The sequence below is a fragment of the Argiope bruennichi genome, chromosome 5 (assembly GCF_947563725.1).
Source record: "Argiope bruennichi chromosome 5, qqArgBrue1.1, whole genome shotgun sequence".
NCBI lineage: Eukaryota > Metazoa > Arthropoda > Arachnida > Araneae > Araneidae > Argiope > Argiope bruennichi.
In genome coordinates this window covers 14,938,155-14,961,501 of record NC_079155.1, presented here as the reverse complement: position 1 = coordinate 14,961,501, position 23,347 = coordinate 14,938,155, and the positions used below count along the sequence as shown (strand labels likewise).

General features: G+C 27.9%; 1 protein-coding gene across 2 annotated transcripts in view; it reads left to right on the top strand.

The window, feature by feature from the left end:
* The first annotated feature begins 2,345 nt into the window (after positions 1-2,345).
* Positions 2,346-23,347, top strand: part of LOC129968815 (DNA-directed RNA polymerase II subunit rpb1-like) — a 50,590-nt gene continuing 29,588 nt past the window's right edge. For both annotated transcript variants that reach the window (XM_056083083.1, XM_056083082.1), the window contains exon 1: positions 2,346-2,592. In XM_056083083.1, the coding sequence (XP_055939058.1) occupies positions 2,590-2,592 (3 nt within the window). In that variant the 5' untranslated portion in view covers positions 2,346-2,589. The remainder of the gene's footprint in view (positions 2,593-23,347) is intronic.

Here is a 23,347-nt window from a genome sequence, read left to right as displayed (position 1 = left end):
CCCATCTCAATGGCATGAAGGCACAGATGATGAGACGATACCAGAATTAACAGACGCTTACTGAACTTTTATTCTAAAGGAAGCTTTCGATATAACACGCTATATTGTTAATAATGGCCTAGTTTTATCTAAAAAAAGGCGCTGCTCTTCAGTACCTGTATATTGTGCTTGTGTTATTATGAACTACTATTGGAGAAATATCCATAACGTTCTAAAATAACTTTCAGCTTTATCAAATTCAGCTTACATATCATTACTTGTTAATTAAAGAGAACTAGATGTATTTGTGCGGCACTCATTAACTATAACCGAACTTAATTTGAGAGAGGGGGGATCTGTTTTTTTCTGCTCTAGTAATGAATAACTGATTTGAATCGAAAGTTCGCTTATTTATTTTGGATGACAGCAATATTTTTATTTCCTAGTTTTTTTAAAGCTATTTTTTTAACAGTCATCATATAAACACGAGTTATTGCAGTCTTATTGATATGATGGTTATTCTAAATTAGAATTATTAATTATTCTAAATTAGAATAACGGAACAAGTATCGCTCATGTTTCACAGCAACTCTATCTGGTACACCATAAAAATATAAGTGTATTGGTCAGCATATTAGCTTGCAACACAACGGCAGATTGTTGCGGTTCTATGCAATGCACAGTAGGAGCCCCCTCTTCACCTTAAATAAACTGACCAATATGATTTCATATTTCAACAAACTTTTAATAAATAATTGAATCTTAGTTTGTTATTTTTTATAGTAACTTTTTCAAAATTTACGTTTGATTTATCGATTTTATATATATCATGGAAACCAGCAAAAGTGATTTCCGCGAAATGTTCTCGCATATTCTTTAATTAAGGTCCTGACCCCCCCCCGTATAAAATTGTAGAACCTGGGCAAGGCAACGAATGCCTTGCATCGCAATGGTGGACAATACTTACGATATATAGATGTTTGACTTGAATCTAGCTTCTTTACTGATTCTATCGTGCGAATATTAATTTTGGATGCCTTTTTTGAAATTAGTATTAGTAAAAATGAAATTAGTATTTGTCAAAGAACTACACTTGTACTCACAAAATAGTATACCGAATTTCATTAGCATAAGTCACTGTGTTGATGGGTTATTGCGATTCCGCCTATACGAAAATACAGATCGTCAGATAATCAACTCCTTGTCGGATTTGGTTCCAAATCTGATACAGACTTAAACTTCAGATGATAAATCTGTGTATCAAATTTTATTTATCCAGCTGTTTACTATTTGTAGTTATTGTACTCGACAAGTGAGACAGGATGAATTCTTGTGCACGAATTCCGCCCAAAATGTGTCAGAATTCTATAATTTTTGTTTTAATCCGTATACCAAATTTCATTCGTCAAACCCAAACCGTTTTAAAGTTATCGTGTTCACAGACAGACGGACGACATGATGCCAAAAATACGTTAACTAGGGGACGTCTTAAATGTGGATGTTCATCAAAATCTTGAGTTCGAATTTTTTGAAGATTAGAATACTTTCTCTGTACTTCTTATATAAGAAAATAAATAATAGAACCAAAAAGCTATTTTAGATAATAAAAAAATATAGAACTAATCAAAATCACGATAACGAAGTCTTATTTTTGTTACTTAATTTTGTTTTCTTTAAGATTTAATACGTTTTTATACATTTTGTTCTTTTAAAAATGTCATTTGTTCTTTTAAATTGACATACATTTTGTTCTTTTAAATTGACAATTTAAGAAATCGTGCATCGCATCTATGAACTGTATGCTTGACATTAAGATTTAATTCATTCAAGACACTAAGATTTTAGAATTCAAGTAATATATTAAAAAAACGTCTTTAGCTTAAAAATTTATCCATTTATTTAATAAACTCCATTTTCAATTTTAAATTAAACTCCATTTTCAAGCGTTATCTGTGCAATAATTGTCAATTTTATTGAATTGGATATGAACAAAAATATCAATTTACGTTAAATAAAACTTATAGAAATCAGTTATTTCTTTCTTTTATTGTGTTTTTAATTCATCGCTTATTTATGGAAATATAAATACAAACTATAATATAAAATATAAAATTGTATAATAAATCCATTAATTTTGAAATAAATGCCAAGAATGTAAATCATATAATAAATAAATTCATTTTCTTGACATAATCGTTATACTGACATAAAATAAAAATAAAAAGATTTTTTTAAAAAACATTGACCCCATTTTGCAGTAAACCTTTTCCAAGTTTTTGGCGCGACTGAAATCCGATTTGGCGCGGAATCCGTGCAACCCTTAGCGAGCGAAAGTTAAGGTGGAAGTTTTAAAATGCCCTTAACATCACAAAGGTAAAAGACGCATACCTTCACCTGTCAGCCACTTATTGTGTCGGAAACCGGTCTACCTTAAGAAGAGTTGGATGTGGGAGAGTTAATTCCTCTTTCATTTATTTGTTCTTCTCGATTTTCTTTTCTCCTGCGGGTGGATTCTTCATAGCTTCTCGAATTTCACAATAAAAGAACTTTTGAAAAATACCGTCTGCTGATATTGAATTCGTGCTTTAAGGATTCTTGAAGAAGGAAAAAATGGTAAGTATAATTATATATTTTTATTTCAAAAATAGGTTTCCTTGATAAATTTGGTATTTTAATCAGAAAATATGTTTAAAATCGAAACAGCATTTTACAGGAAAAATTAACAATTAAAGATAAAAATGAAAATAATTAAACTTACCATTTAGAAGGAAAAAGTGAATTAATAATATTTATTGAAATACGAATTTACGAATACGAAGTTTTAAGAAATAAAAAGAAAATTCAAAGAAGAAACAGATATATCAAATGTATTTATTTCGGATTTTTCTTTATTGTATAACGGATTTCTTTATTCTTGAATTTTCATTTAAATTAACAAATTAAATGCGTTTTCCTCAAATATTTCATAGCTTTAAAAAGATGAATAAAATAGTATTCCTTAAATTTCTAAAGAAAAACGAACAGAAATAAGATATTATTTTCATTTTTAAATGCATATTCAGTTTTAAAATATTTTAAGAACTATTGTTATGCATAAAATGGCTTGAAGGCTTTAGAGCATCTAATCGTAATGCTTTATTCATAAGTAAACTTAGATATGTATAAACAAAACCTCATTTCATTATGAATTTCACTATGTGAAACCAAGATATTAGATACAGGAAAAGATAAATGAAATATTCAAATAACAAATGAATAAATATTCTTTTGTCGATAAAGTTTTTGAAAATCAAATGACTTTCGTACATGTGGTATTGAACTTTTTTTTATTAAAGAATAAATTTAGCAATACTTTTAAAGTAATATTATACAATGACAACTTTAATATGAAAAAAAATTTGTAAATTAGCGAAATTAATTTTAATTTGCTCCTAGAAAAAAGATTACTATTAACGTTGGACTGTAACCAATAATTTTGAATTACTGAAAATTGAAATCAATTTCGCTGTGACTTCAGATTCGCGGACAGAAGTGAGTAAGTGCACAAATATGGAATGAAAATATGACACAATAAATATAAAAGACGTTTTTTTTATTAATAAATATTTTAATGTTATTGTAATGCTTTTAGTATATTTCAAAATTAGCTTCACTTTTTTTCAAATTACATAATTTCAAATTCATTTTCTGTGCATCCAGTAATTCTGGCGATTGAATATTATTTTCGGTTAACTTTTCGCTTTAAAAGTATGATCGGCGAATCCTACATAATCCTAATTGGCGAGTCCTACATAATGATTGGCGAGACCTACATAAGTCCTACATAATCGAATAGCTACTAATTTGTAAATCGTTAACTGAAATTTCTACTATTTGTTTCAATTATTTAATCTCTGTTGTTAAAAAATATATATGGCACAAAAATATCTATTCTCGACTTTCAAAAATTATTCAAAATTCTTTGAAATTTGGATTATCTAGAAATTGGAGGCGTGTTTAATTTAACTTCATTTAAATGATGATAGATTTCACACCTAAAAGAATTTTAAAATGTTCGTCAAAAATTTCAATCAAATTGAAAAGAAAATTCGCCTTTATAGGAATTTTATATAAAAATCTCTAATTCTTGGTTCATGGTAAATATTTTTGTAACCTAATCTATGTTGCGCTAAATTGTATACTGTAAACTAGTTTTTAAAATTTCTATTTAATTATAATTATTTTCTAGTTGTGCTGGGATTATAAACAAGTTCAGTTGAATATTAAAAAATTCAGTTGAAAAGAGAGAGAGAGAGAGAAACTTAAATTGAAACAAGGCGTGCATTTTAAAAATGTCTCGTTGAATATATTCCATTTGTTATTTTCATTATTCCAAAATAGATATCATATCTTATCATGCGGGAACACGATTATTCATAATCCATTGCTATGGTGGATATGATCTTAGATGTCCTGAATATGAAAAAATAAAACTTCCTTAAGTTCCAGAATTAATGACATTCCTTTTGTGTCAGAAGTTAATCTCTTATGAACAAATTGTATGGGAAGATATACAAAAGAGGTATTCATTTTTTTTCCTCTCATGACGCTTATTTATTACTATGATTTTAGAAATAGAGCTAAGTTCTTTTTAAAACAGATAATGTAACCGATGAACTGATTTAAATGGTAGAATTTGTTTACTAGGATATTGTTAGCATTTGCATTTGATATACGTGGTGTAAATAGAGCACTCATATTTAATGCAATGAACGCTATGAAAGTAATTTGTTACGATCAACCAAAAATCTCTCAAAAGATTTGAAAAAACATCTGGTTAAAGATTTTTTTTAAAATTCTTTTGCAAAATAAACATTGAAATACATTGTTCTTTCTGATGTAAATTTTATAAAGAATTTACCTAAAATTTCTCTAACTGATCTAAAAATTTATATAATTTGACGATTAAAATCATATGTTTCTTGATGATGAGAAATTAATTAAAATAATAACATATGTATGTATTTAACCTTTAAAATGCCAAGCTATTCAGTGTTTAAATTGCTTAATTCGATTCGTTCTCATTTTCTTCTTTGTTTTCGTTACCTGATAGCATTCTGCTGACAAAAAAAAAGTCATCACAAATCCCAAGATTGTGTTGATCCATTAAATTCTAAACTATTTTTTTAACCGGAGATTGAGATTTGATCATCTTTTTTTACTTTGGCTTTTGGTGCGACAAAAACGTATACTTCAGACTGAATATAAATGAGAGTTAATTGTATTTTTCAAATACTATGATTAAAACGATCACTGGAAAAATGGGAAAAAAATAAATATAATTTAGGACTCTGGATTTTCCTTCGTTAAATTCATTAGTTTAAGTATAGGATTAATTAAAAGTTAATAATCAATGAAAAAACTATTAAAATTGCAAGAAAGAATTTATAACATTGTTTAAAATATTTGGCATCAATATTTTGAAGAATGAGATATTTTATCGATTTATTTCCTTTATGGCTATACCATTTCTTGCATCATATCACCAATTATAATTTCGAATTGCACATGAACGCAAGCTTGCCCTAGAGAAGAAAACGAAGACCACCGCTGGCATGTATTCGAATTTATAAACACAACCTATTCAGGTGAAAGAGGGAAACAGGGAATGCATTTATCAATCGAACATTTTCACCTGATAGTATTTTGTAATTGCTGATGAATGTCTTTAATTTGAAGAAAACGAAAGAAGGTTACGACTGGTACATGCTCATCTTGACAACCTTGATCCCATTTTTTAAGTGCGTGTTCGTGGAGTTCATCACCTGTTAATGGTAAACGGAGTTTTCACCAGGAAAAATCAGCTGAAAGCCCCAGGGGATTTGAAAAGCATCCTCAAAGAAAAAAGAAGGTTGCATGAAGGTTAAAATAATTTGTACAGTCAGTCCTAAGGTTTTAATATTATCCTTAAAATTAGTTTCTTGATTATTTTTTCTGTGTTTAAAGTATTTTTTTTTTTTTTGCATGGAAATTTAACTACTTGTTTAAATGGTTTTGTTTGTCCGTATATGCATTGAAAGACATTTTTTTCTATTATAAAGTTTTGCGTGACTTTAATTTATATCTGAATTGAAATTTAAAAAATCTAATCCCATGTTTGAAGTCTTTCTGAATGGAAATTTAACTAGTTTTTACAAAATAGTTGACCTATTCAAATTGAAAATGCCTATCAAAATAAACGCTCCAACTTATTTCTTTTTGCTCGAAATATCTTTGAAAGTCTTTAATTTCGTTTTAAATTGCATCCGTCTTTATTCAAACTTTCAAATACTATAATTATTTCTGTGGCATATAATCATTATTGTTTCCAATATTCCATTTTCAAGTTCCGTGTTATTTTGAGTGATATTTAAAATAAATATTTCAATTATCGTTTGATAATTGAATCGTTTCAATTATCGTTTGATAGTTGAATCGTTTCAATTATCGTTCAATATCGTTTCAATTATCATTCAATAAAATTTCGTTTGAGATCGTCTGAATACTCTACTGTTATAGGAAGTTAAATTTTTTTCCCCTGTTATTTCTATTATTCTAAAAATGTAATTTATTTATTTATTTGCATGCATCAATTTTGGAAATTGAGACAGGAAATGTAATTTTATTGATGTTTTGAAACTGGCAAACTATTTGTAAACTGCTTGATGCAAAAATTGTGTAAAATACACAATATTCCAGATTGGTCGAATTTCAATACCAATTTTGATACATAATTATTTCTGGAATTAGCGAATGCTCACTAAGAAAATATTTTGGAAATTTTGATTATATTTTTAATCAATTAATAATTTATTGAGAATTTAATATTTCTTCTCTGCAACTTCAGAGTAGAAAAAAAAATTATTTTCACTTTACTTTGAAACTTTAAAAAAAATAGCTTTCCAGCTACCAGCATTATTCTTTCCATTAATTATAATAAACTTTTCAAAAATTGCAAATATATCAAAAATTTCAAAAATAAATTATTCATTCAAATGGATTTATCGTATTATTGATTAAAATAAAATTTATAAAGAGAAATTATAAGAAAATTTTTCTTTTAAAATTACTATCTTTGTGGTGAAACTTGAAATCAGCAATAAAAAACTTTTTATGTAAGCCAGTAACAAGGCAAAGCTTAAAATGCCGGAATCTTGTTAATCATTTATAAGAGCAAAAGCATGAGAAACTACAAATGTATTTTTTTAATTTAAATAACTTAACTGTAACCTTTTCTTTAGGTTGTTTAAATCAAGCCAAACTTAAATTGTTTTAAATATATTTTCTATCTAATTTTTGATGAATCAGTTTATTCTTTATTTGTTAAAAGTTTTGAATTAAAGATATAATTTAAAACGCACCCAAACGAAAAACTAGGTTGCCATTCTAAAACTCCTTTGTCCTTCTCGAGATTAGTTTTGTCCTCATAAGCTATTCAGCTCATGGATCTAAATTTTTCATGGGTTTCATAACTCTGTTATCTTCGATGCCATCCAGCACTTATAAAATGTTGTAACTGACACCGTTGTTTTGATTGTGCAAAAATGTCATAAGAGAAATCATCGAATTGCGAAAAATGAAAGACTACAAAAATCGTTTGAGGCAAAATAAAATTCTAGGATAGTATTTAACAGTAAATAAAAATTAAGAGCGAGGACATCCATTATTTTTTTAAACTCGTTTTCTTTGTTTTGGGCGTGAAAATGGGGTGTGGTCTTTTAAGGACGGACGCTCCCTGTCTCGATGGTGCAGAAGATTCGAAACCATCCCGATCTTCCCAATTCCATCGAGGCCAGTTTCAAAAAAACGGAACAGCCTTCGAATGGATTAAAACATAAAGATTGTTCTAAAACATTCGCATTAACTTTGCACGTGCATTTGTTGTAATGCCGGAATACTAATCAGTGGCTGAGGTTTAAGAGAGAAGACAAAAACTTGTTTTAAATGCGCAAGGTTGTTGTCATGGAGTTATGTTTGTTTCTAGTCGAGCAAACGATTTTTGGATCTTTTGTGAGCTTAATGAGAAATTTTAGCGTACTAAAATTGATATGAATTTGTTCAAATTGCAAATATAATTGGTAAAAGCAGTGGCTGTTTATGATAATTATTGCAATTATTTAAATATGTTATGTTAGTATAAAATAAAAATGATTGAAAATTGCGCATCCGATTTTTAAATTACACCTTTTTGTGGTAATTAATGCAATGAAAAAGAAAATCACGTTTAAATATATTGTTTAGTGATTTTATATCAATTAGTGTATTTTGGGGGTCATTTTATGACCCTCATAATTGCTAAGTGAACATATTGCCACAACTGCATTGGCTTGAATGCCATTTGCAGCGATAATGTCTTTTTAATTTAAAATAATTTTGCGAAATGAATTACATATTAATCTTGTTTATGTAAATGCTACAATTTTGCATTAAATCGTAACTATGACTTTTTTTAAAAATGAGTGTCGACATTTATATAATATCATTTTGTGTTATCAATTTATTCGACTTGATTAATGAGTATAAAGATAATCGTATAATATTTGCAATCTGTATACAATATATATATATATGCCATTCAATTGCAAAATATTTGTTGTATGTAGATATTTGTGAGTTACCAATATTCAATGTTAGGCATAAATTTTTGTTAAATCTAAAAATTATGCATAAAGTTTCATTTTAATTTTAGATAACAAAATATATTCAGTATTGATTGAATATAAAAATTAAACTATTTACATTATCTAAATTTAAATTAGACTACTTAAATTAAAGTACTTACATTTTATACTTAAATTTATATCTGACGTAACTACTTACATTTTGCCTTCAGAATTCGATTTTAGAAATGGTTTTGAATTCTAAGTGCTCCAATTTTAAGTATGGATGGATTTCATCGATTTTTCTGCAATATTTTCTGTAATTTTTTTCCGGTATTTTCTCTGGTATTCCTTGAAAAATGTATTTAACACGAAAGTAAATAAAAGAATTAACGAATGACTGGTCAAATAGAGAGGATGAAAAACGTTTGCTTCTATATACAGGGAAAATATACGGTGCAAGTTCTTACATTTCAAAGGATACATCATATCAAAATGCGATAGTGACTATACTTTAGTAAAAATAATAGATTTCAAAAATTTCCACATAATTTCTTAACTAGCATGTATTTATAATTATGCCCACCATAAACTAAATAAGGGTGTGTGTGTTTTTGCATTTCAGACTGACTTTTACATTTTTTTTTTTTTTTTTTTTTTTTGCATTTGTGTTGTAAATTAATTATTTTCAAATGCAGTTTGTAGAAATTGCTCGTTATATTTCTTAAACATTGTATTTAATATTTTTTATTTGTATTTAATATTGTAGAGTAAGTGCTTTTTTCCCATTTGTATTTATATTATAGAATTTTAACAAGGGGAATTTTTTTAAAGTAAAGTCTACTGTTATCGATTAACAACAAACTGATTTTATATATATTTATATATATATATATATATATATATATATAGCTTTTTCTAAGCTATACTTTCTTTCAAGTCGTGCGTGAATCATTCTCCGTGGTTTAACATTCACTCGGGTCATCTTTCTGGCTGAACTTTCGATCCTATTGACTTATTTAGGAAGGATTTAAAATTTGCATTCTCGGTCACACGATTCCCGACTTACCCATCATTCCTCATTCTTATTAATGATCAGATGAAGAGAAAAATACATCGATTTCTCTGTGGAATCGAGGATAAAGAAACACATAATTCCGATCTTTCCATTGTCAGGCTTTCATAATGACAGCAGCATTATTTTGGAGAGTTCAGCTATAAATAGAACATTTGCATTCTCCCGCATTTGCATTTGCAGGAAATTAAGCATTCAGGTTCATGAACTTCAAAGGCCGAGGGCTGATGTAGGTTTCCTTTGAGTGGAATTTGAGGTAAAGGGTAGTTTACGCGAAAAATAATTGGGAAAGGCTTGGCAATAGACTCTTTTAACTAAAAGCTGTGAAACGGATGACCTTTGCCTTTAAAAACTGTGAATTAAACTGCTAGTCTTAACACACTTGTAGCTTCCTTTTTAAATAAAGTGTTTTAATATTCATAACTGGTTTTTTAGAAGGCTTTTGATAAATCGTAAACTAAAGTAATCCTATTGATGCATTTCACTTTAAGATAAAACAATTTACGAGTTACATAACATCATTCGAATTTCCAATAAACTTCAGTGTATTTATTATAATGTTAGATATTTGATAACATGTTGTAATGCTCCGTGTTTATGCGATACTAGATTTTTTTAACTCATAAACCTTTTTATTAAATTGCATACAATAATTATGGAGAAAAATCTCAAATATGGTTTGCTGTAATGATTTAATAGTTTAGATCTTTCTAATATTGGATAGAAATAATTTTATATTTTTATCATAAAATCTGCTTATATATATATATAAAAAAGAAAAAATCTCGAATTTCCACTTCTAGACATATTCCAAAAATTTCCGGCTGACGTTTTCCCCTATGAAAATAGATTGATCCTTTATTGTTTTTTCATTTTTCTTATTTATCAGTCTTTTTTCTTCGTAATAATATCTCATAACCTTAACTGGTATTTTACTGCAACTTAAAACTTTTTTCTGCATTCAAGAGAGCAAATTACAATCATAATCGGCTATGAGTGGATACTCTCATTTTATTTCTAATGTTCGGAATAATTAAATTTTTGACATGAAAATTTAAAATATTTGCTAAAAGTTTTTTTTTTAAAAATTGCTTGTATAATTGAATTGGCTGTAAATCCGCATTCAAAGACTAAGAAATCTAACTGATATTTATTTATTTATTTTTATTATTATCCAAGTAGCGAATTTCCGACCAAAAACTGTATTTCTATTTACACAGATATATAATTTATACCAACACCAGGTTATAATATCGGAAACTGATAAGTTCTCATAATTCATCAACCCCAAGATTATTTATCATGGCTAAAAAAAATTAATTTAAGAAAATCTGAAATATGTTATTAATAGATATTTAAAAATTCTACTTATATATATATATATATATATATATATATATATATATATATATATATATATATATATATATATATATACAAAAGTATTAAAATCAAGTTAATAGGAAAATCAAATAAACCAAATAAAAAAAGAATCCGGCCTGAAGACTTTTTCAAGGGTTACCCTCAGGCAGGGATTAAAAAAAAGGATTTTTTCTGTGAGGGAATTAGAAAATTTTATGCAGTCTAATAATGATTCCTCGTGACCCTAAAATCCCCTGAAATTAGGCTCAAGAGATATATCATTTTAACAGAAAGGACAATACAAAAAAAAACAAATTAGAAAAAATAACCACTAATAAGTAAAAAAACGATAACAAAAAGAACAATAAAAACAAAAATACCATAAAATAACACTTAATAACACATAAAATAACTTCCCGCTTTTTAAAAACACAAAGCTAACGTATTAAAGGTAAATAATAATTGTTGTCTCCCAGCGCCATCTATTGAGTGAACCAATATGCAAGGAAAGTTCTATTTTTATTTAAGCCAAAAGATTAATCCCAAACCATACCTTGTTTAATTAAAAAGTTGACATTACAGTAATTTTTAGAAAATTCATTTTTAATTAAATTTTTAAGGAGGATATTTGATGCTTCAATATAAGAATTTTTATTATTGCAAACCCTTTTGATCCTGTTAACTTGTGAGAAAATTAGATTTTTGAAAATTTTAGAGTTTAGATTGGAATGGTAGTTACATAGTTTTGTAATTTTAAAGTTGAAATCATCCCTTTTATCGTAGATACCAACTATTGTTTTATCATTAGCAATTCCGATTTTTAAATCCAGAAAGGTAGCCTCAAGTTGATTTTTTATTTGTTTCTGTTAGAATTAAATCTTTTGGATAGTAATTAGTAACAATATTAGTATTGTCGAAGTTTATCAAAAGTAGGTCATCAATATATCTCTACCCGTTTATTAAATTATATTTAATTATTTTTTCTCATAGTAATGTAGGAAAATATTAGCTAAAACACTTGAGAAAGCTGTTCCCATTGGAATTCCCTTAACTTGTTTATAAAAATTAATACCATTAAAAACGTAATTTTCAGTAATATTAAAATTACATAACTCTAGCCAGTTATTTTTAGGAATGACATTTTCATTTAAATATTCTTCATATATAAAATTGCAGACCTTTATTAATTTTTCATGAGGTAATTTGGTGTATATATTTTCGAAATCATAAGTATTAAGTTTATTAATGTTGTTATCTTTAAGAAAATCCAGTACTTCTTTAATACTTTTGTCTCAATTCATCTGTGTTTTAGAAGTCGCTGCATTTGCTCTCTCTAAATACTATGAAGTTTTCCCTGTTCCTTTGTTTGAATAAGAAATAATTTTTAGTTGCGATTCCGATACCATTTCGTTTCGTTTTCAAAATATTTCTTACTTTAGATTGGTCACTTATATATATATATATATATATATATATATAAGTTATACTATCCCGCGATTTTTCTTGCTTTCTGCCTTTCTCTTCAGTTATTTTTAAAGAACTCCATGTCCGTTTCTCCTTAATTTAAAGAATGCTATATGTGTGTGTATGTGTGTATTTCAAATATGTCGAATTTTTTTTTAAAAAAATGCATATTTTTCAAATTGATATCATTAAAAATATTTTTCTTTTAATTTTAAGATAATTTTAAAAAGCGTTTTTATTCATCAGATTTTCATAAGCTATCAATTGAATTTACTAAAATTCTGCTTAATTTTTATTTGTTTGAAAATTGAACAAATATTCTCGAAGTTGTACGTTCCTACCCTCCAAAGTATATTTGTGCCAAATGTGGTATATTTATACAATGGTTTATCCTGCATAATGGCAAAAGATACACATACAGACGCATTATCTTTTACTAGTAGTAGAGAAATTATATTTAAACAAAAAATTATTCGAAACAAGTTTTGCATAAGAAACTGAAGCTTGAAAATGAGGGGCAAGTCAAAGATTTATAGAGGAAGAACTATTTTCCGGAAGGATATTAGATTTTCCTTGCTACGATTTTAGGCAAATAAGGATATATATATCATTTCTGTCAAAAGAAGATCAAATATCAAATCCACGCACGACAGCCTTTCGTCATTCAACCAATTAACCAATAAATACACAAAGCAAAACTTCTGTAACAAACTTCCCTAAAAATGAATCGAGTTCCTAAATTTTTCTTTCATTTCTGCCGAATTCCTCGTTTTACGAGATCTCGAGGCACTAAAATGAAGGCTTTGATGTCGTAAACTTAGTTTACAGTAAACCCATCATCATCGAACTGGAACCCATAAATAAAATGTCCACATTACAGCTTTCGCAAAGCATTATTTTTTCACGCACTACACTGAAAACAGTTGCGCCGGGGTAGTAGGGAGTACGTTCGCTTCCTCCGTAACATCTTGCGTGTTGTAAAATTGTATTTGGTAAAATGACTTCAAGTGGAAACTTACTTAGGGTCAGTTGGTGGTCAACACTGTAGTGGACCATTATATTCCATTTCTGCGAATTAAAATGTTCATGCTCTGATAACGGTTAAGACATGATATTTTTATTCCTGTGACATCCTTCGTGAAAACAACTTTTTATATGATGCTGTAGCGGTTACATAACTCCACTAACTTCTCTTTTGATACAACAGATGGCGTTACCTTATTAACCTCAAGGTATATTTTCCATGATCCTTCTTGGGGGTCATTATTAGATGGTATTCTAAGTGAGTGTCGTGTATTTTCATGTTCGTGTTTTTTATCTTGTAAAAATGTGGAACTTAGAAAATAATTAAGCAACTGTTCCTGAAACTCTTCTATTATTTTCATCTTCCTCATAATGAGGTTATAAAGAGTCTCGTCCCTCTACTATGTTCCTTTATCCTCACGAATATTTTTTTTTCAATATTTAAAGTTTTGGAGGATTTTTTTTAAATCTGTTATTTATGCCCAAATCATTCAAATGCATCGAAACTGATATTTATGTTACTAAGAATCTTGCAGAGTGCACATATTTGCTCAAAAATATTTTCAAATTAAAAAAAAAATAAATTAATTTTTTTATGAAAACATGCTTTTATTCTATATAAATATTAGCTACTATGTAGCATTAAAATACTTATTCCTTGTTGCTTTTAATTACTGCAAAAATGGATTTGGAACTCAATATAAAAGATTCTGTCTAGATATTTTATTTTTAATACAGGGCAATGTGTTATACTCAACAATGATTTAGATTTAGATTTTACTCTGAGTTTGCATTTAGAATCTGATAATGAATGTTAGAAATTAAGTCTTTGGGTATTTCATCATGAACTGATCAATGTTTGTTTCCAAATCAACATACAGGGTGTTTATAAAGTCCTGGACCCATTTTGATATTTAATAATTCATAAAATAATAAAGATAGATTTAAATTAATAACATAAATGGTTAAATAGACTCAAAAAGTTTCATGACCCTTGTCAATGAACTTCCACGTGTGCCCACTTCGTCGCACGGAGAATATCAAGTCGATAGTCAATTTCACGCCAGGTAGCGACAAACATGTCGGCATCCACAGAGCCATTTGCGCACATTATGGTGATTAACAATGCCAGAAACATGAAAGGATGCTTCATCGGAGAACATTATGCTCTTCAGAAAATTAGCAGCATCTTCTATCCTTCTTAGCATATCTGTTGCAAAGGCCATCCTCCTAGGCCTATCGTTCGGTTCCAAAACTTGAACAATTTGAACTTTGTATGCATGCAGTCTTAATTTTTTCTTAATAACCTTGTACACCTTCGAAATTGGCATATCCAATTCTGTTGCCGCTGATCTCGCAGATATTCTAGGATTATGTAAAAATGTCTCTCTGACACGCTCAACATCAAAATCACTTGTGCAAGGACGTCTGGAACGTTTCTGATCTTCGATACTTCCAATTTCTAGAAAATTCTTTTTCCACCGCAAGATGCTGTTTTTGGATGGAGGATCTTTTTGGTCAATTCTTCTGAAATTTCTCTGTGCTTGCACTATCGATTTCATTTCTATGAACCACCATAAAATCTGTGCTTTCTCTTGTGGTGTATGCATTCTCCTTAATATCCGCTCGAATAAAACATCACATACGAAAGTACTACATAGAACAAACACATCAAAAGTAAACATAACATTGCAATAGTTGCCAAAAACAAAAGAGAGAAAAATGCAATTAATAAGCAGACAATATTTAGAAAAGTACAGATATTTAGACTGGAAAATGAAATTATCTGAAATTAACCACACGCGCAGACGATATTTACAAAAATAAAAATATTCAAACCTGAAAAGGAAAATATATGAGTTATTCCTTCAATAAATGCCATAAGTTTGTTTATATCTTTATTATTTTATGAGTTATTAAACATCAAAATGGGTCCGGGACTTTATAAACACCCTGTATTTTGAATCAGAAAAGTAAAAACTCGTAGCTTCTCTTAATAATTGTAGTTGACAAATAATAAAAGAAAAAAACTTTCACACAAACAGAATGCATGAATGAAAATTATGATAATAAGTACAGTATGAAGGTTAACTAAAAAAATATGATAAATAAGATGTATCTAAATATTAAAACTAAAAAAATATTTCTAAAAATATATCTAAATATTGAGGAGGAAATAGAAATTGGTACGAATTACAAGACATAAATAATACATTTGAAAAATATCTTGAAGAGATTTTAGATTGAATCTTTGAAATTTGCTTATCATCTTTAAAATTTACTTCATTCTGTCCTAATTTTTCGCTTTAATTTAAAATCTTAAACTAATACATTTCTTGCTTGTTACTATATTTTTTTAAAATCTTGACAATAAAAAAGTGGGGTTTTTTTAGATTGTTATATTTATTTCATATATATTTAAGCAAATTATTATATTTTAAGAACATTTAATATATATATTTTGTTATTTTAGTTTTATATTATATTTGTATATAATATAAATATAAAATTGTATTATTTAATATATATTTAAAAAATATTTGTTTCTTGGAATTTACCCTTACACAAGATTCATTTAGTTTTATAAAAATTCACTTCAAAGCTATTTGATTATTGATAGTTAAATTTTGATTATTGACTATTTGGTTGTTACTACAGAGTGATTATAATTAAACTTCCCCTATAAACAGCATCATACAACGTAAACGGGTGAACGGATTGCAACGAACATAGATTATACACGAGATGCTCACATGGAATTTCGAAAAAAAATTTTAGTTCCAAAATGTTCCAGATGCACCAGAGGGCATCTTTTCCAGAAAAACATTAATTTTAACACAACAAACGACCAAAACGGAATACAGGAACAATATTAACATTTACTGATTAGTTTTTGATAACCTTGTCATCGAACAATATTAAGTAGAAGTAAGAAAAAAATAACAGTACGCTGTTTGAGAAAAACAGTTCAGCTTGCAGAAACAAGAACAGATTAGGACAAAACTGCACAAGAGGAGAAATTGTTAATCATATTCAGGATGGTGTAGGGAAGGTGCTCCATGTGACCACCCTCATTCACCTGCAGAATTTGAAGTCGATGGAACAGTGTGTTCAACAACAGATCGTAACTGATCAGTTGTGATGCTTCTCACATGAAGCGCTATGAAGTTTTTTAAGTCATTCGACGTCGCATCAAGATACCGTCATTATTACAGCTGGAAAAATCGACATGAAACATGACAACGACTGCAAACGTTTCTTATCTTAATATGTTTTGCATCAAGCTTTCTCTTCTTCGCAAGCATGCAAATCTCGACATTTTTTTCCTAGAATTGACAGTTTTTCTCGGTTTTAAATTTTATTACTCATAATTCTTGTTCTGGATTGTTAATATTGTTTCTGTATTCCGTTTTGGGCGTTTATTGTGTTAAATGTAATGCTTTTCCAGAAAAAGTGCCCTCTAGTAGATATTTGGGAACTTTTTTTTTTTTTTTTGAAATTTCGTGAGCGCTTTTCGTGTATAGCCTATATACCAAATTTCGCTGTAATCCTTTCACCCGTTTGCGTTGTAGTATGCTGTTCATAGGGGAAGTGTAATTATAACCACCCTGTAGATACAAGAAATTGTGTGAATGCTATTGGAAATTTCATTGAATTATTTCTTACTTATACACAATTGCGAATCTTTCTGTATTGGATTTGAACTCTTAATTCATTATATCTTCCGTATAATATAACATAAATCTTGTCATTTTCTTCTTACAATTTTATATTCTTAAATTTTGTCTCCTACATTTTATATTTTTAAATCAGGATGTTTCACTGATAAGTTGCCAGTATCAGGTGAAATAACAAAAGTGTAAACGTAAAAAGAAAGGTGTAAAGAAAGTGTAAATGTAACAGCCATGTTGTGGATAGGCTCATTACATGGGCCTATCCATAGTACTCTTCCAATTTTGCAATGAATATAGAAATCACTCCCATGATGTTTGGCAGGTAATTATCATAGATATATAACTGGAAGTGGCATTTTTTTCTGTAATACCAAATCAAAAAAATTTTTAATCTGTATTTAAAAATGTTTAAATATGTGGGGAAAGAAATAGTGTACTCTTTTCACTGAATTAAATTTAATCGATAATATAAAATGATGGTGTAAATTTTCAGGTAAGAATCAGCGTCAACTTTTAATTAGTGCGAATTCATACTAATTCAGATAGTTCCTGAATGGATGTTTAATATATGAAAGACATTTGAAAAACATTCATTGTATTTACAGGAAGTAATGATATTAGCTAAGTTGATATACTGAATTTTTGATTTTAATTGCCATAAAGGAACGACATTTAGATTACTCTTCAGTGTTTCTAGCTTTCTAAAAGTGACACTTAATTTTATTCACTTACTTCTAAAGTAGCGCGCAACTACTATACATTATGAATGTTTTTTAAATTTTTCTTTATCTTCAACTGTAGAATTCAATGTCGCTAGATTTCAACTTAATAATTTTCTTTTATTGTTCTAAATTTCCACTACACTGGATTTTATTGGCCTGTATCTAAAGTAGCTCCCTACCAATGCATCTTAACAATTTTTTTCAACTTTTTTTCCATCTTCAAGTGTGGAATTTTTATTCAATTCATTGTCATTAGATTGCAATTTAAGAATTTTCTTTTTCGCTTTTAAATTCCCATTACGAAAAATTACCAGTTTTTCCTATTTCTGTACAACATTTAGTGCGTATCTAGAACAACCTATGCTGAATTGATGCTTGTTTAATATTTTAATTTAGTGAGAAATAATCATACAGATTAATTTATTTGTGTTATTACATTATTGATCTTTTGCAAAAATTCCTGAGAATTAAATTTATCAGCAAATTTGTCTTTTTTACGTTATATATATATATATATATATACTCTTTTATACAAACCAAACGATTATTGAGAATATATACATTTTTGCCAATTCCTGGCTTGAATTCTTGGCCCAAATACCATTCCACTTAGTTTTAAAAGCGATGAAGCGTTGAATTGAAATTTAAATACAGAATCAACCATTTAATAGGCTTATTATAATAAAATAATATCATTGAATTAGAAGCTTACAAGAAGCTTGAAATTTTCCTCTTGATTTAAAATAATTAAAAAAAGGAGAAAAAACTCTGAAGTAATCTTATTATTTTTAAATTCTGATGTTGTTGCACTTTAATTTGCTTCTAATGGTTCGTCTGCGTTACTGGATTGAAATGTGAAAACTCTAATTATTATGTTATTGGTAAAACTTAGTTAAAAAATATTAACAACAAACGAAATTCTAAACATAAGCACTTATCTATTCAATTCAATAAATTAAGATGATATTTAAAGTAGATTAACTTCATGTAAGCTAGTTTAGTCTATTCAAATCTCCTTCGGCTTACAACCTATAATTGAAGTCTCGTGATGACTTAAAACTCAGGATGAAAAAAAAATTATTCAGATTAAATAAAAACTCAACTTAACTTTAATCTCAGATTTAAAAAATTGTAAAAAGAATCTATGATATTAGTAGCATCATAGATCATCGAAATGTATTTTATAAATTTATAACTTCCTACAAACCTCTTGTTTTGATTTGATGAAGTTAATAATGAAGCAACAAATTGAAGAATCCAATTTTAAGAACTTTTCCTCATTAACCGAATCACAAATAGCGGAAAAAAGAAATGTAAGAATAGGTTTTATGAATTAAAACAAAAAATAAATATTAAAATAATGTATAAATTTTCAAAGTTATCAATTTACATACGATAATTTTGCTCATAAATATACATATTTTGCACAGTCTTTGAAATACGGCTGTCACAAAGTTTTTTTCAAGTTTTAAAACGTAATTAGGAGAATAACCATGACAGGTTGCTTCGTCCAGACAATGCATAAGTGTACCACTTGTTAATAACTCTTGTGTCTATTCGCTGTGTAACAAATTTTACTTTTCATCATTTTTATCATGAAACAACAGCTCGCAAACATTTAAACCAGTTTCACTTTACAAAGATCCCATTAAATGGATACATTGTAAATGTTTTTCACCTCTCAGACTAATCTAATCTGTAATAACTTTAAATTTCAAACTCTAAAAGTAAAGAAGAACGGAATAGATAAAATTACAGAGTGAAATAATAAGGTTTGTTCTTGTGATTGATTACTATCCGCTATGATTTTACAAGATTCTTTTTTATTAAAAAACAAAAAACAAATCTAGAACAGTATGAGTCATACCAATTTTAGAGCTAGAAAGACAACATTCAACTGTGATACATATGGTCTGGATTACGAGCACACCCATACTTGTTCTTTAAGGTAACATGAATGTATTCATTGTTTACGACGTTTTGAATTACTTGAAATCTTTTACCATAGACAAGTTGTTTTTTTTTTTTTTTTTCATGTTCCCACTTTTGTAATTTCAAAATTTATTTTTTGAACAAATAATATGCCATGCATAAATTCTACAGAATAGTGGAATTAGAGAAATAATTATGCACTATCGAATAAATATTATTTTTTAAAAATCAGAATACCGCTACAAAAAATCCATTAGATGTTAGAATCCATCAGTTATTTACCATCTAAAATAATTTTAATCTGTTTTGGATTTTTTTTTTTTTTTTTTTTTTGTTGTTGTTAAAATTTTGGTCAAAAGCTATTACTTATTTAAAAATATTTTTACTCTTGGTTTTTAAAATAATATATAGTGAAATACCGTTCACAAATATATAATTTAGAGGTTATTATAACCATCTGTTACTTATTCGGTCGTTTTTTTTATTATTGAAGTGATTTTATTGATCATTTTATAATATCAAAAATATCAAATGTTTTTAAAAATATCAATATTTCAAAAACTTATTTTTCAAAAGTATCAATATTTCAAAAATTTCTTTTTCAAAAATATCAAATATTTTCAAAACTGTAATTGTAATTAACTGTAACTGATCGTTACTGTAATTATTTTGTTACACAACTTTTTATGCATGTGTACAAATTTTTTTTAAAAAATTGGCTTTAAATGGGATAAACTGATGACTTTAAATGATAACTTCTGAAAAGAATATACGAGAGATAATAGGAACCAGCATTTCCTTATTATAGTCTCTGCTTTATAAAATATAAGGAAACGTCCGTTAATTTGGGAAAAATAGCAGTAAAAGGTTGTTCATAGAATGGAATATATTTTTAATTTCATATATATCCATGGAGACAAAAGATCCGATCGGTAAACGTGATTTACTCGATTATGATTAGCTTAAAATATGCATTTTTATTTAAAGCTTATTGATATATTATACAGAAGAAAAAAGAGAGGAAAAGAATCAGGGGCAAATTTCAGTAATTCAGTCATGCGATCATTTTCGTTTTTCGCCATGAAATTGTAATTGAGGTTACAAAAATGACTTTAATACCAAAATCAAGTGCAAGAATAAGAAATTAAATAATTTTTTCCTTGCGAATAAGTTAGTAAAAAAATTTAACTAAACCTCCATTTTAGTTTCGTGAATTCCAGTTTAGAAATATCTGTTTGCTGCCAAAATGCAAATTAAATTCTCTTTAAATATTTCGATTCTGAAAAATTTAGAAAAAAAAATCTAGCTGAATAAAAATTAATTTATTACCAATCGTGGTAAATCCATGTAAACAATTAAAGAAGATTTCAAAGAAAATCAACAGCAAAAATACCAAAACAGTAAAAAAAAAACCCAATAAATATATAATTAGTTTTATTATTAATGTTTTCGTTTACTGCATTTTAAATTACTTTGCATTTTATTCTTCCTGAAATTAAATTCCTGAAAACTTGCTTTTTATATTCTTTTTAAAACTTATAAATTACATAAATTTTGGTATTTCGGAATAATGATTGGTAAGTTCTTAAATTTCTGCTGCATAAATATTTGTAACCGATAATAATTTGAAAATTTACCTTTAGCCATAATGGAGTGAGTTACCTTTCCGATTCAACATAAAAAATTCTGTCACCATAGAAGCTGAAACCATAAAACAAGAAAAAAAAAAGTTGTAAGAGGATATTACCTAATTGCTGATCCAAAACGGCATTTCACGGATCGTTACTGGGAGCAATTTTGGAAATGTCTAAACATAAAATAATGACAGTAAAGTGTCTCAACACTTAAACTGCTCTAAACTATCAAGTCCAAATAAATTGATATTGCATTCAATCAATTGGAAAACCAGCGGTAATGGTCTCCTTAAAACATTCTCGAATATTCTATAATAAAGGCGTTATACCAGAGAACACCTTGCATGGTATTTGTGTACAATAGTTACAAAATACTAACCTTTAGTGTGAATTCAGCATTTTTGATGAATCTATCGAATGGTCTTTGGCGAGTTTTTTGGCGATTAATCTCCAGTTGATAGCATCCGAAAATCGAATTTATGTTTTAGATAAATTTTTCTCAACGGATTGAAACAAAAATCTGCTAAAACGCTGCGCTTATAGTCACGAAATCCCATACCAAATTCAATATATTTAACTTTGAGTTATCGCGTTTGCATGTTTCTGAAACTTCAGACCGACAGACGGTTAACCCCTCATTGGATTTGGCTCAAAATTTGATAGGGTTGTACACTATATATATTAAATGTGTGTACCGAATTTTATTCGTCTAGCTCTCTTCGCTTTGTAATAATCATGCTAACCTATATTCAAATATCCAGGCTAACAGATTTCCTTTAAACGAATTTTGCACAAAATTTGATAGAAATCTGCAAATTTGGCATAAAGACAATATACCAAAATTTCATCTGTCTAGCTCAAAGTGTTTTTGAGTTATCTTTGTCGCAATTTCGTTTTAAATTTTATAGAAATCCATACTTCATATGCTAAAACTGTGTACCAGGTTTCGTTTTATATAGGTAATTGCATTTTTAAATTAAAGCGTTTACATGCATACAAGAGTACAGACAGTCAATCTTTTGAAGTATTTTGTTCAAAATTTGATGCAGATCTTTACTTTAGATTTTATATCTAAGTATAAAATTTTATCTAATTAACTCTTTAAGTTTAATGGTTATCATATTTGCTAGTAATCAAACAGTCAGACAGACGTCCTATAATTACATTTCTTTCAAAATTTGACAGAATTCAATAAATTTGGTATTAAGACTGTGAACCAAATTTTAACTGTCTAGCTCAAAACGTTTTTGAATTACCATGTTTACACACAAACATAATTTTTAAAAATGTGTTTTTTGGCCTCGAAGAGGTCTGAAAGTTCAAATGGAATTTTAAAATTGTTGCAATATTTTCACTTTGTATAATTTTAGAAAAAGTATTTAAAAAAAATATTGTTTCTCATAAAGTGAGATCAATAAAATTCCGTATTATGTCAAAGACAAATTTAAAATGTTCATGGTTTCATTCCTTTTTTATTTTATCTGTTTATTTATTTTTATAGCTAAGTAAAATATACCATTGCCTGTTGTTTATATATAGACAGAAAAGTTGTTTATTTAAAAAAAGTAACATTTCACTAGAACTGTATGTGGTTAGAAACACGTTTATTTCCACTTGCATAGTTATATATGATAATGTATATCCTGTACTGTCTTGTGATTTCCTATTACGTGGAATGTGATCCCGTATTGTATGAGAGTCTACTGTAATTAGATTAGATATAATCAGGTTAGAATACAAAATATCCGAAATCGATCAACTTCGGGGGGGGGGGCATTAGTTAGGCTTCATAGAATTGATTGAATTATCCGAATTGATTCTAATTTGATGCCTTCCGATGAAAACGTCAATCATCCGGGCAAAT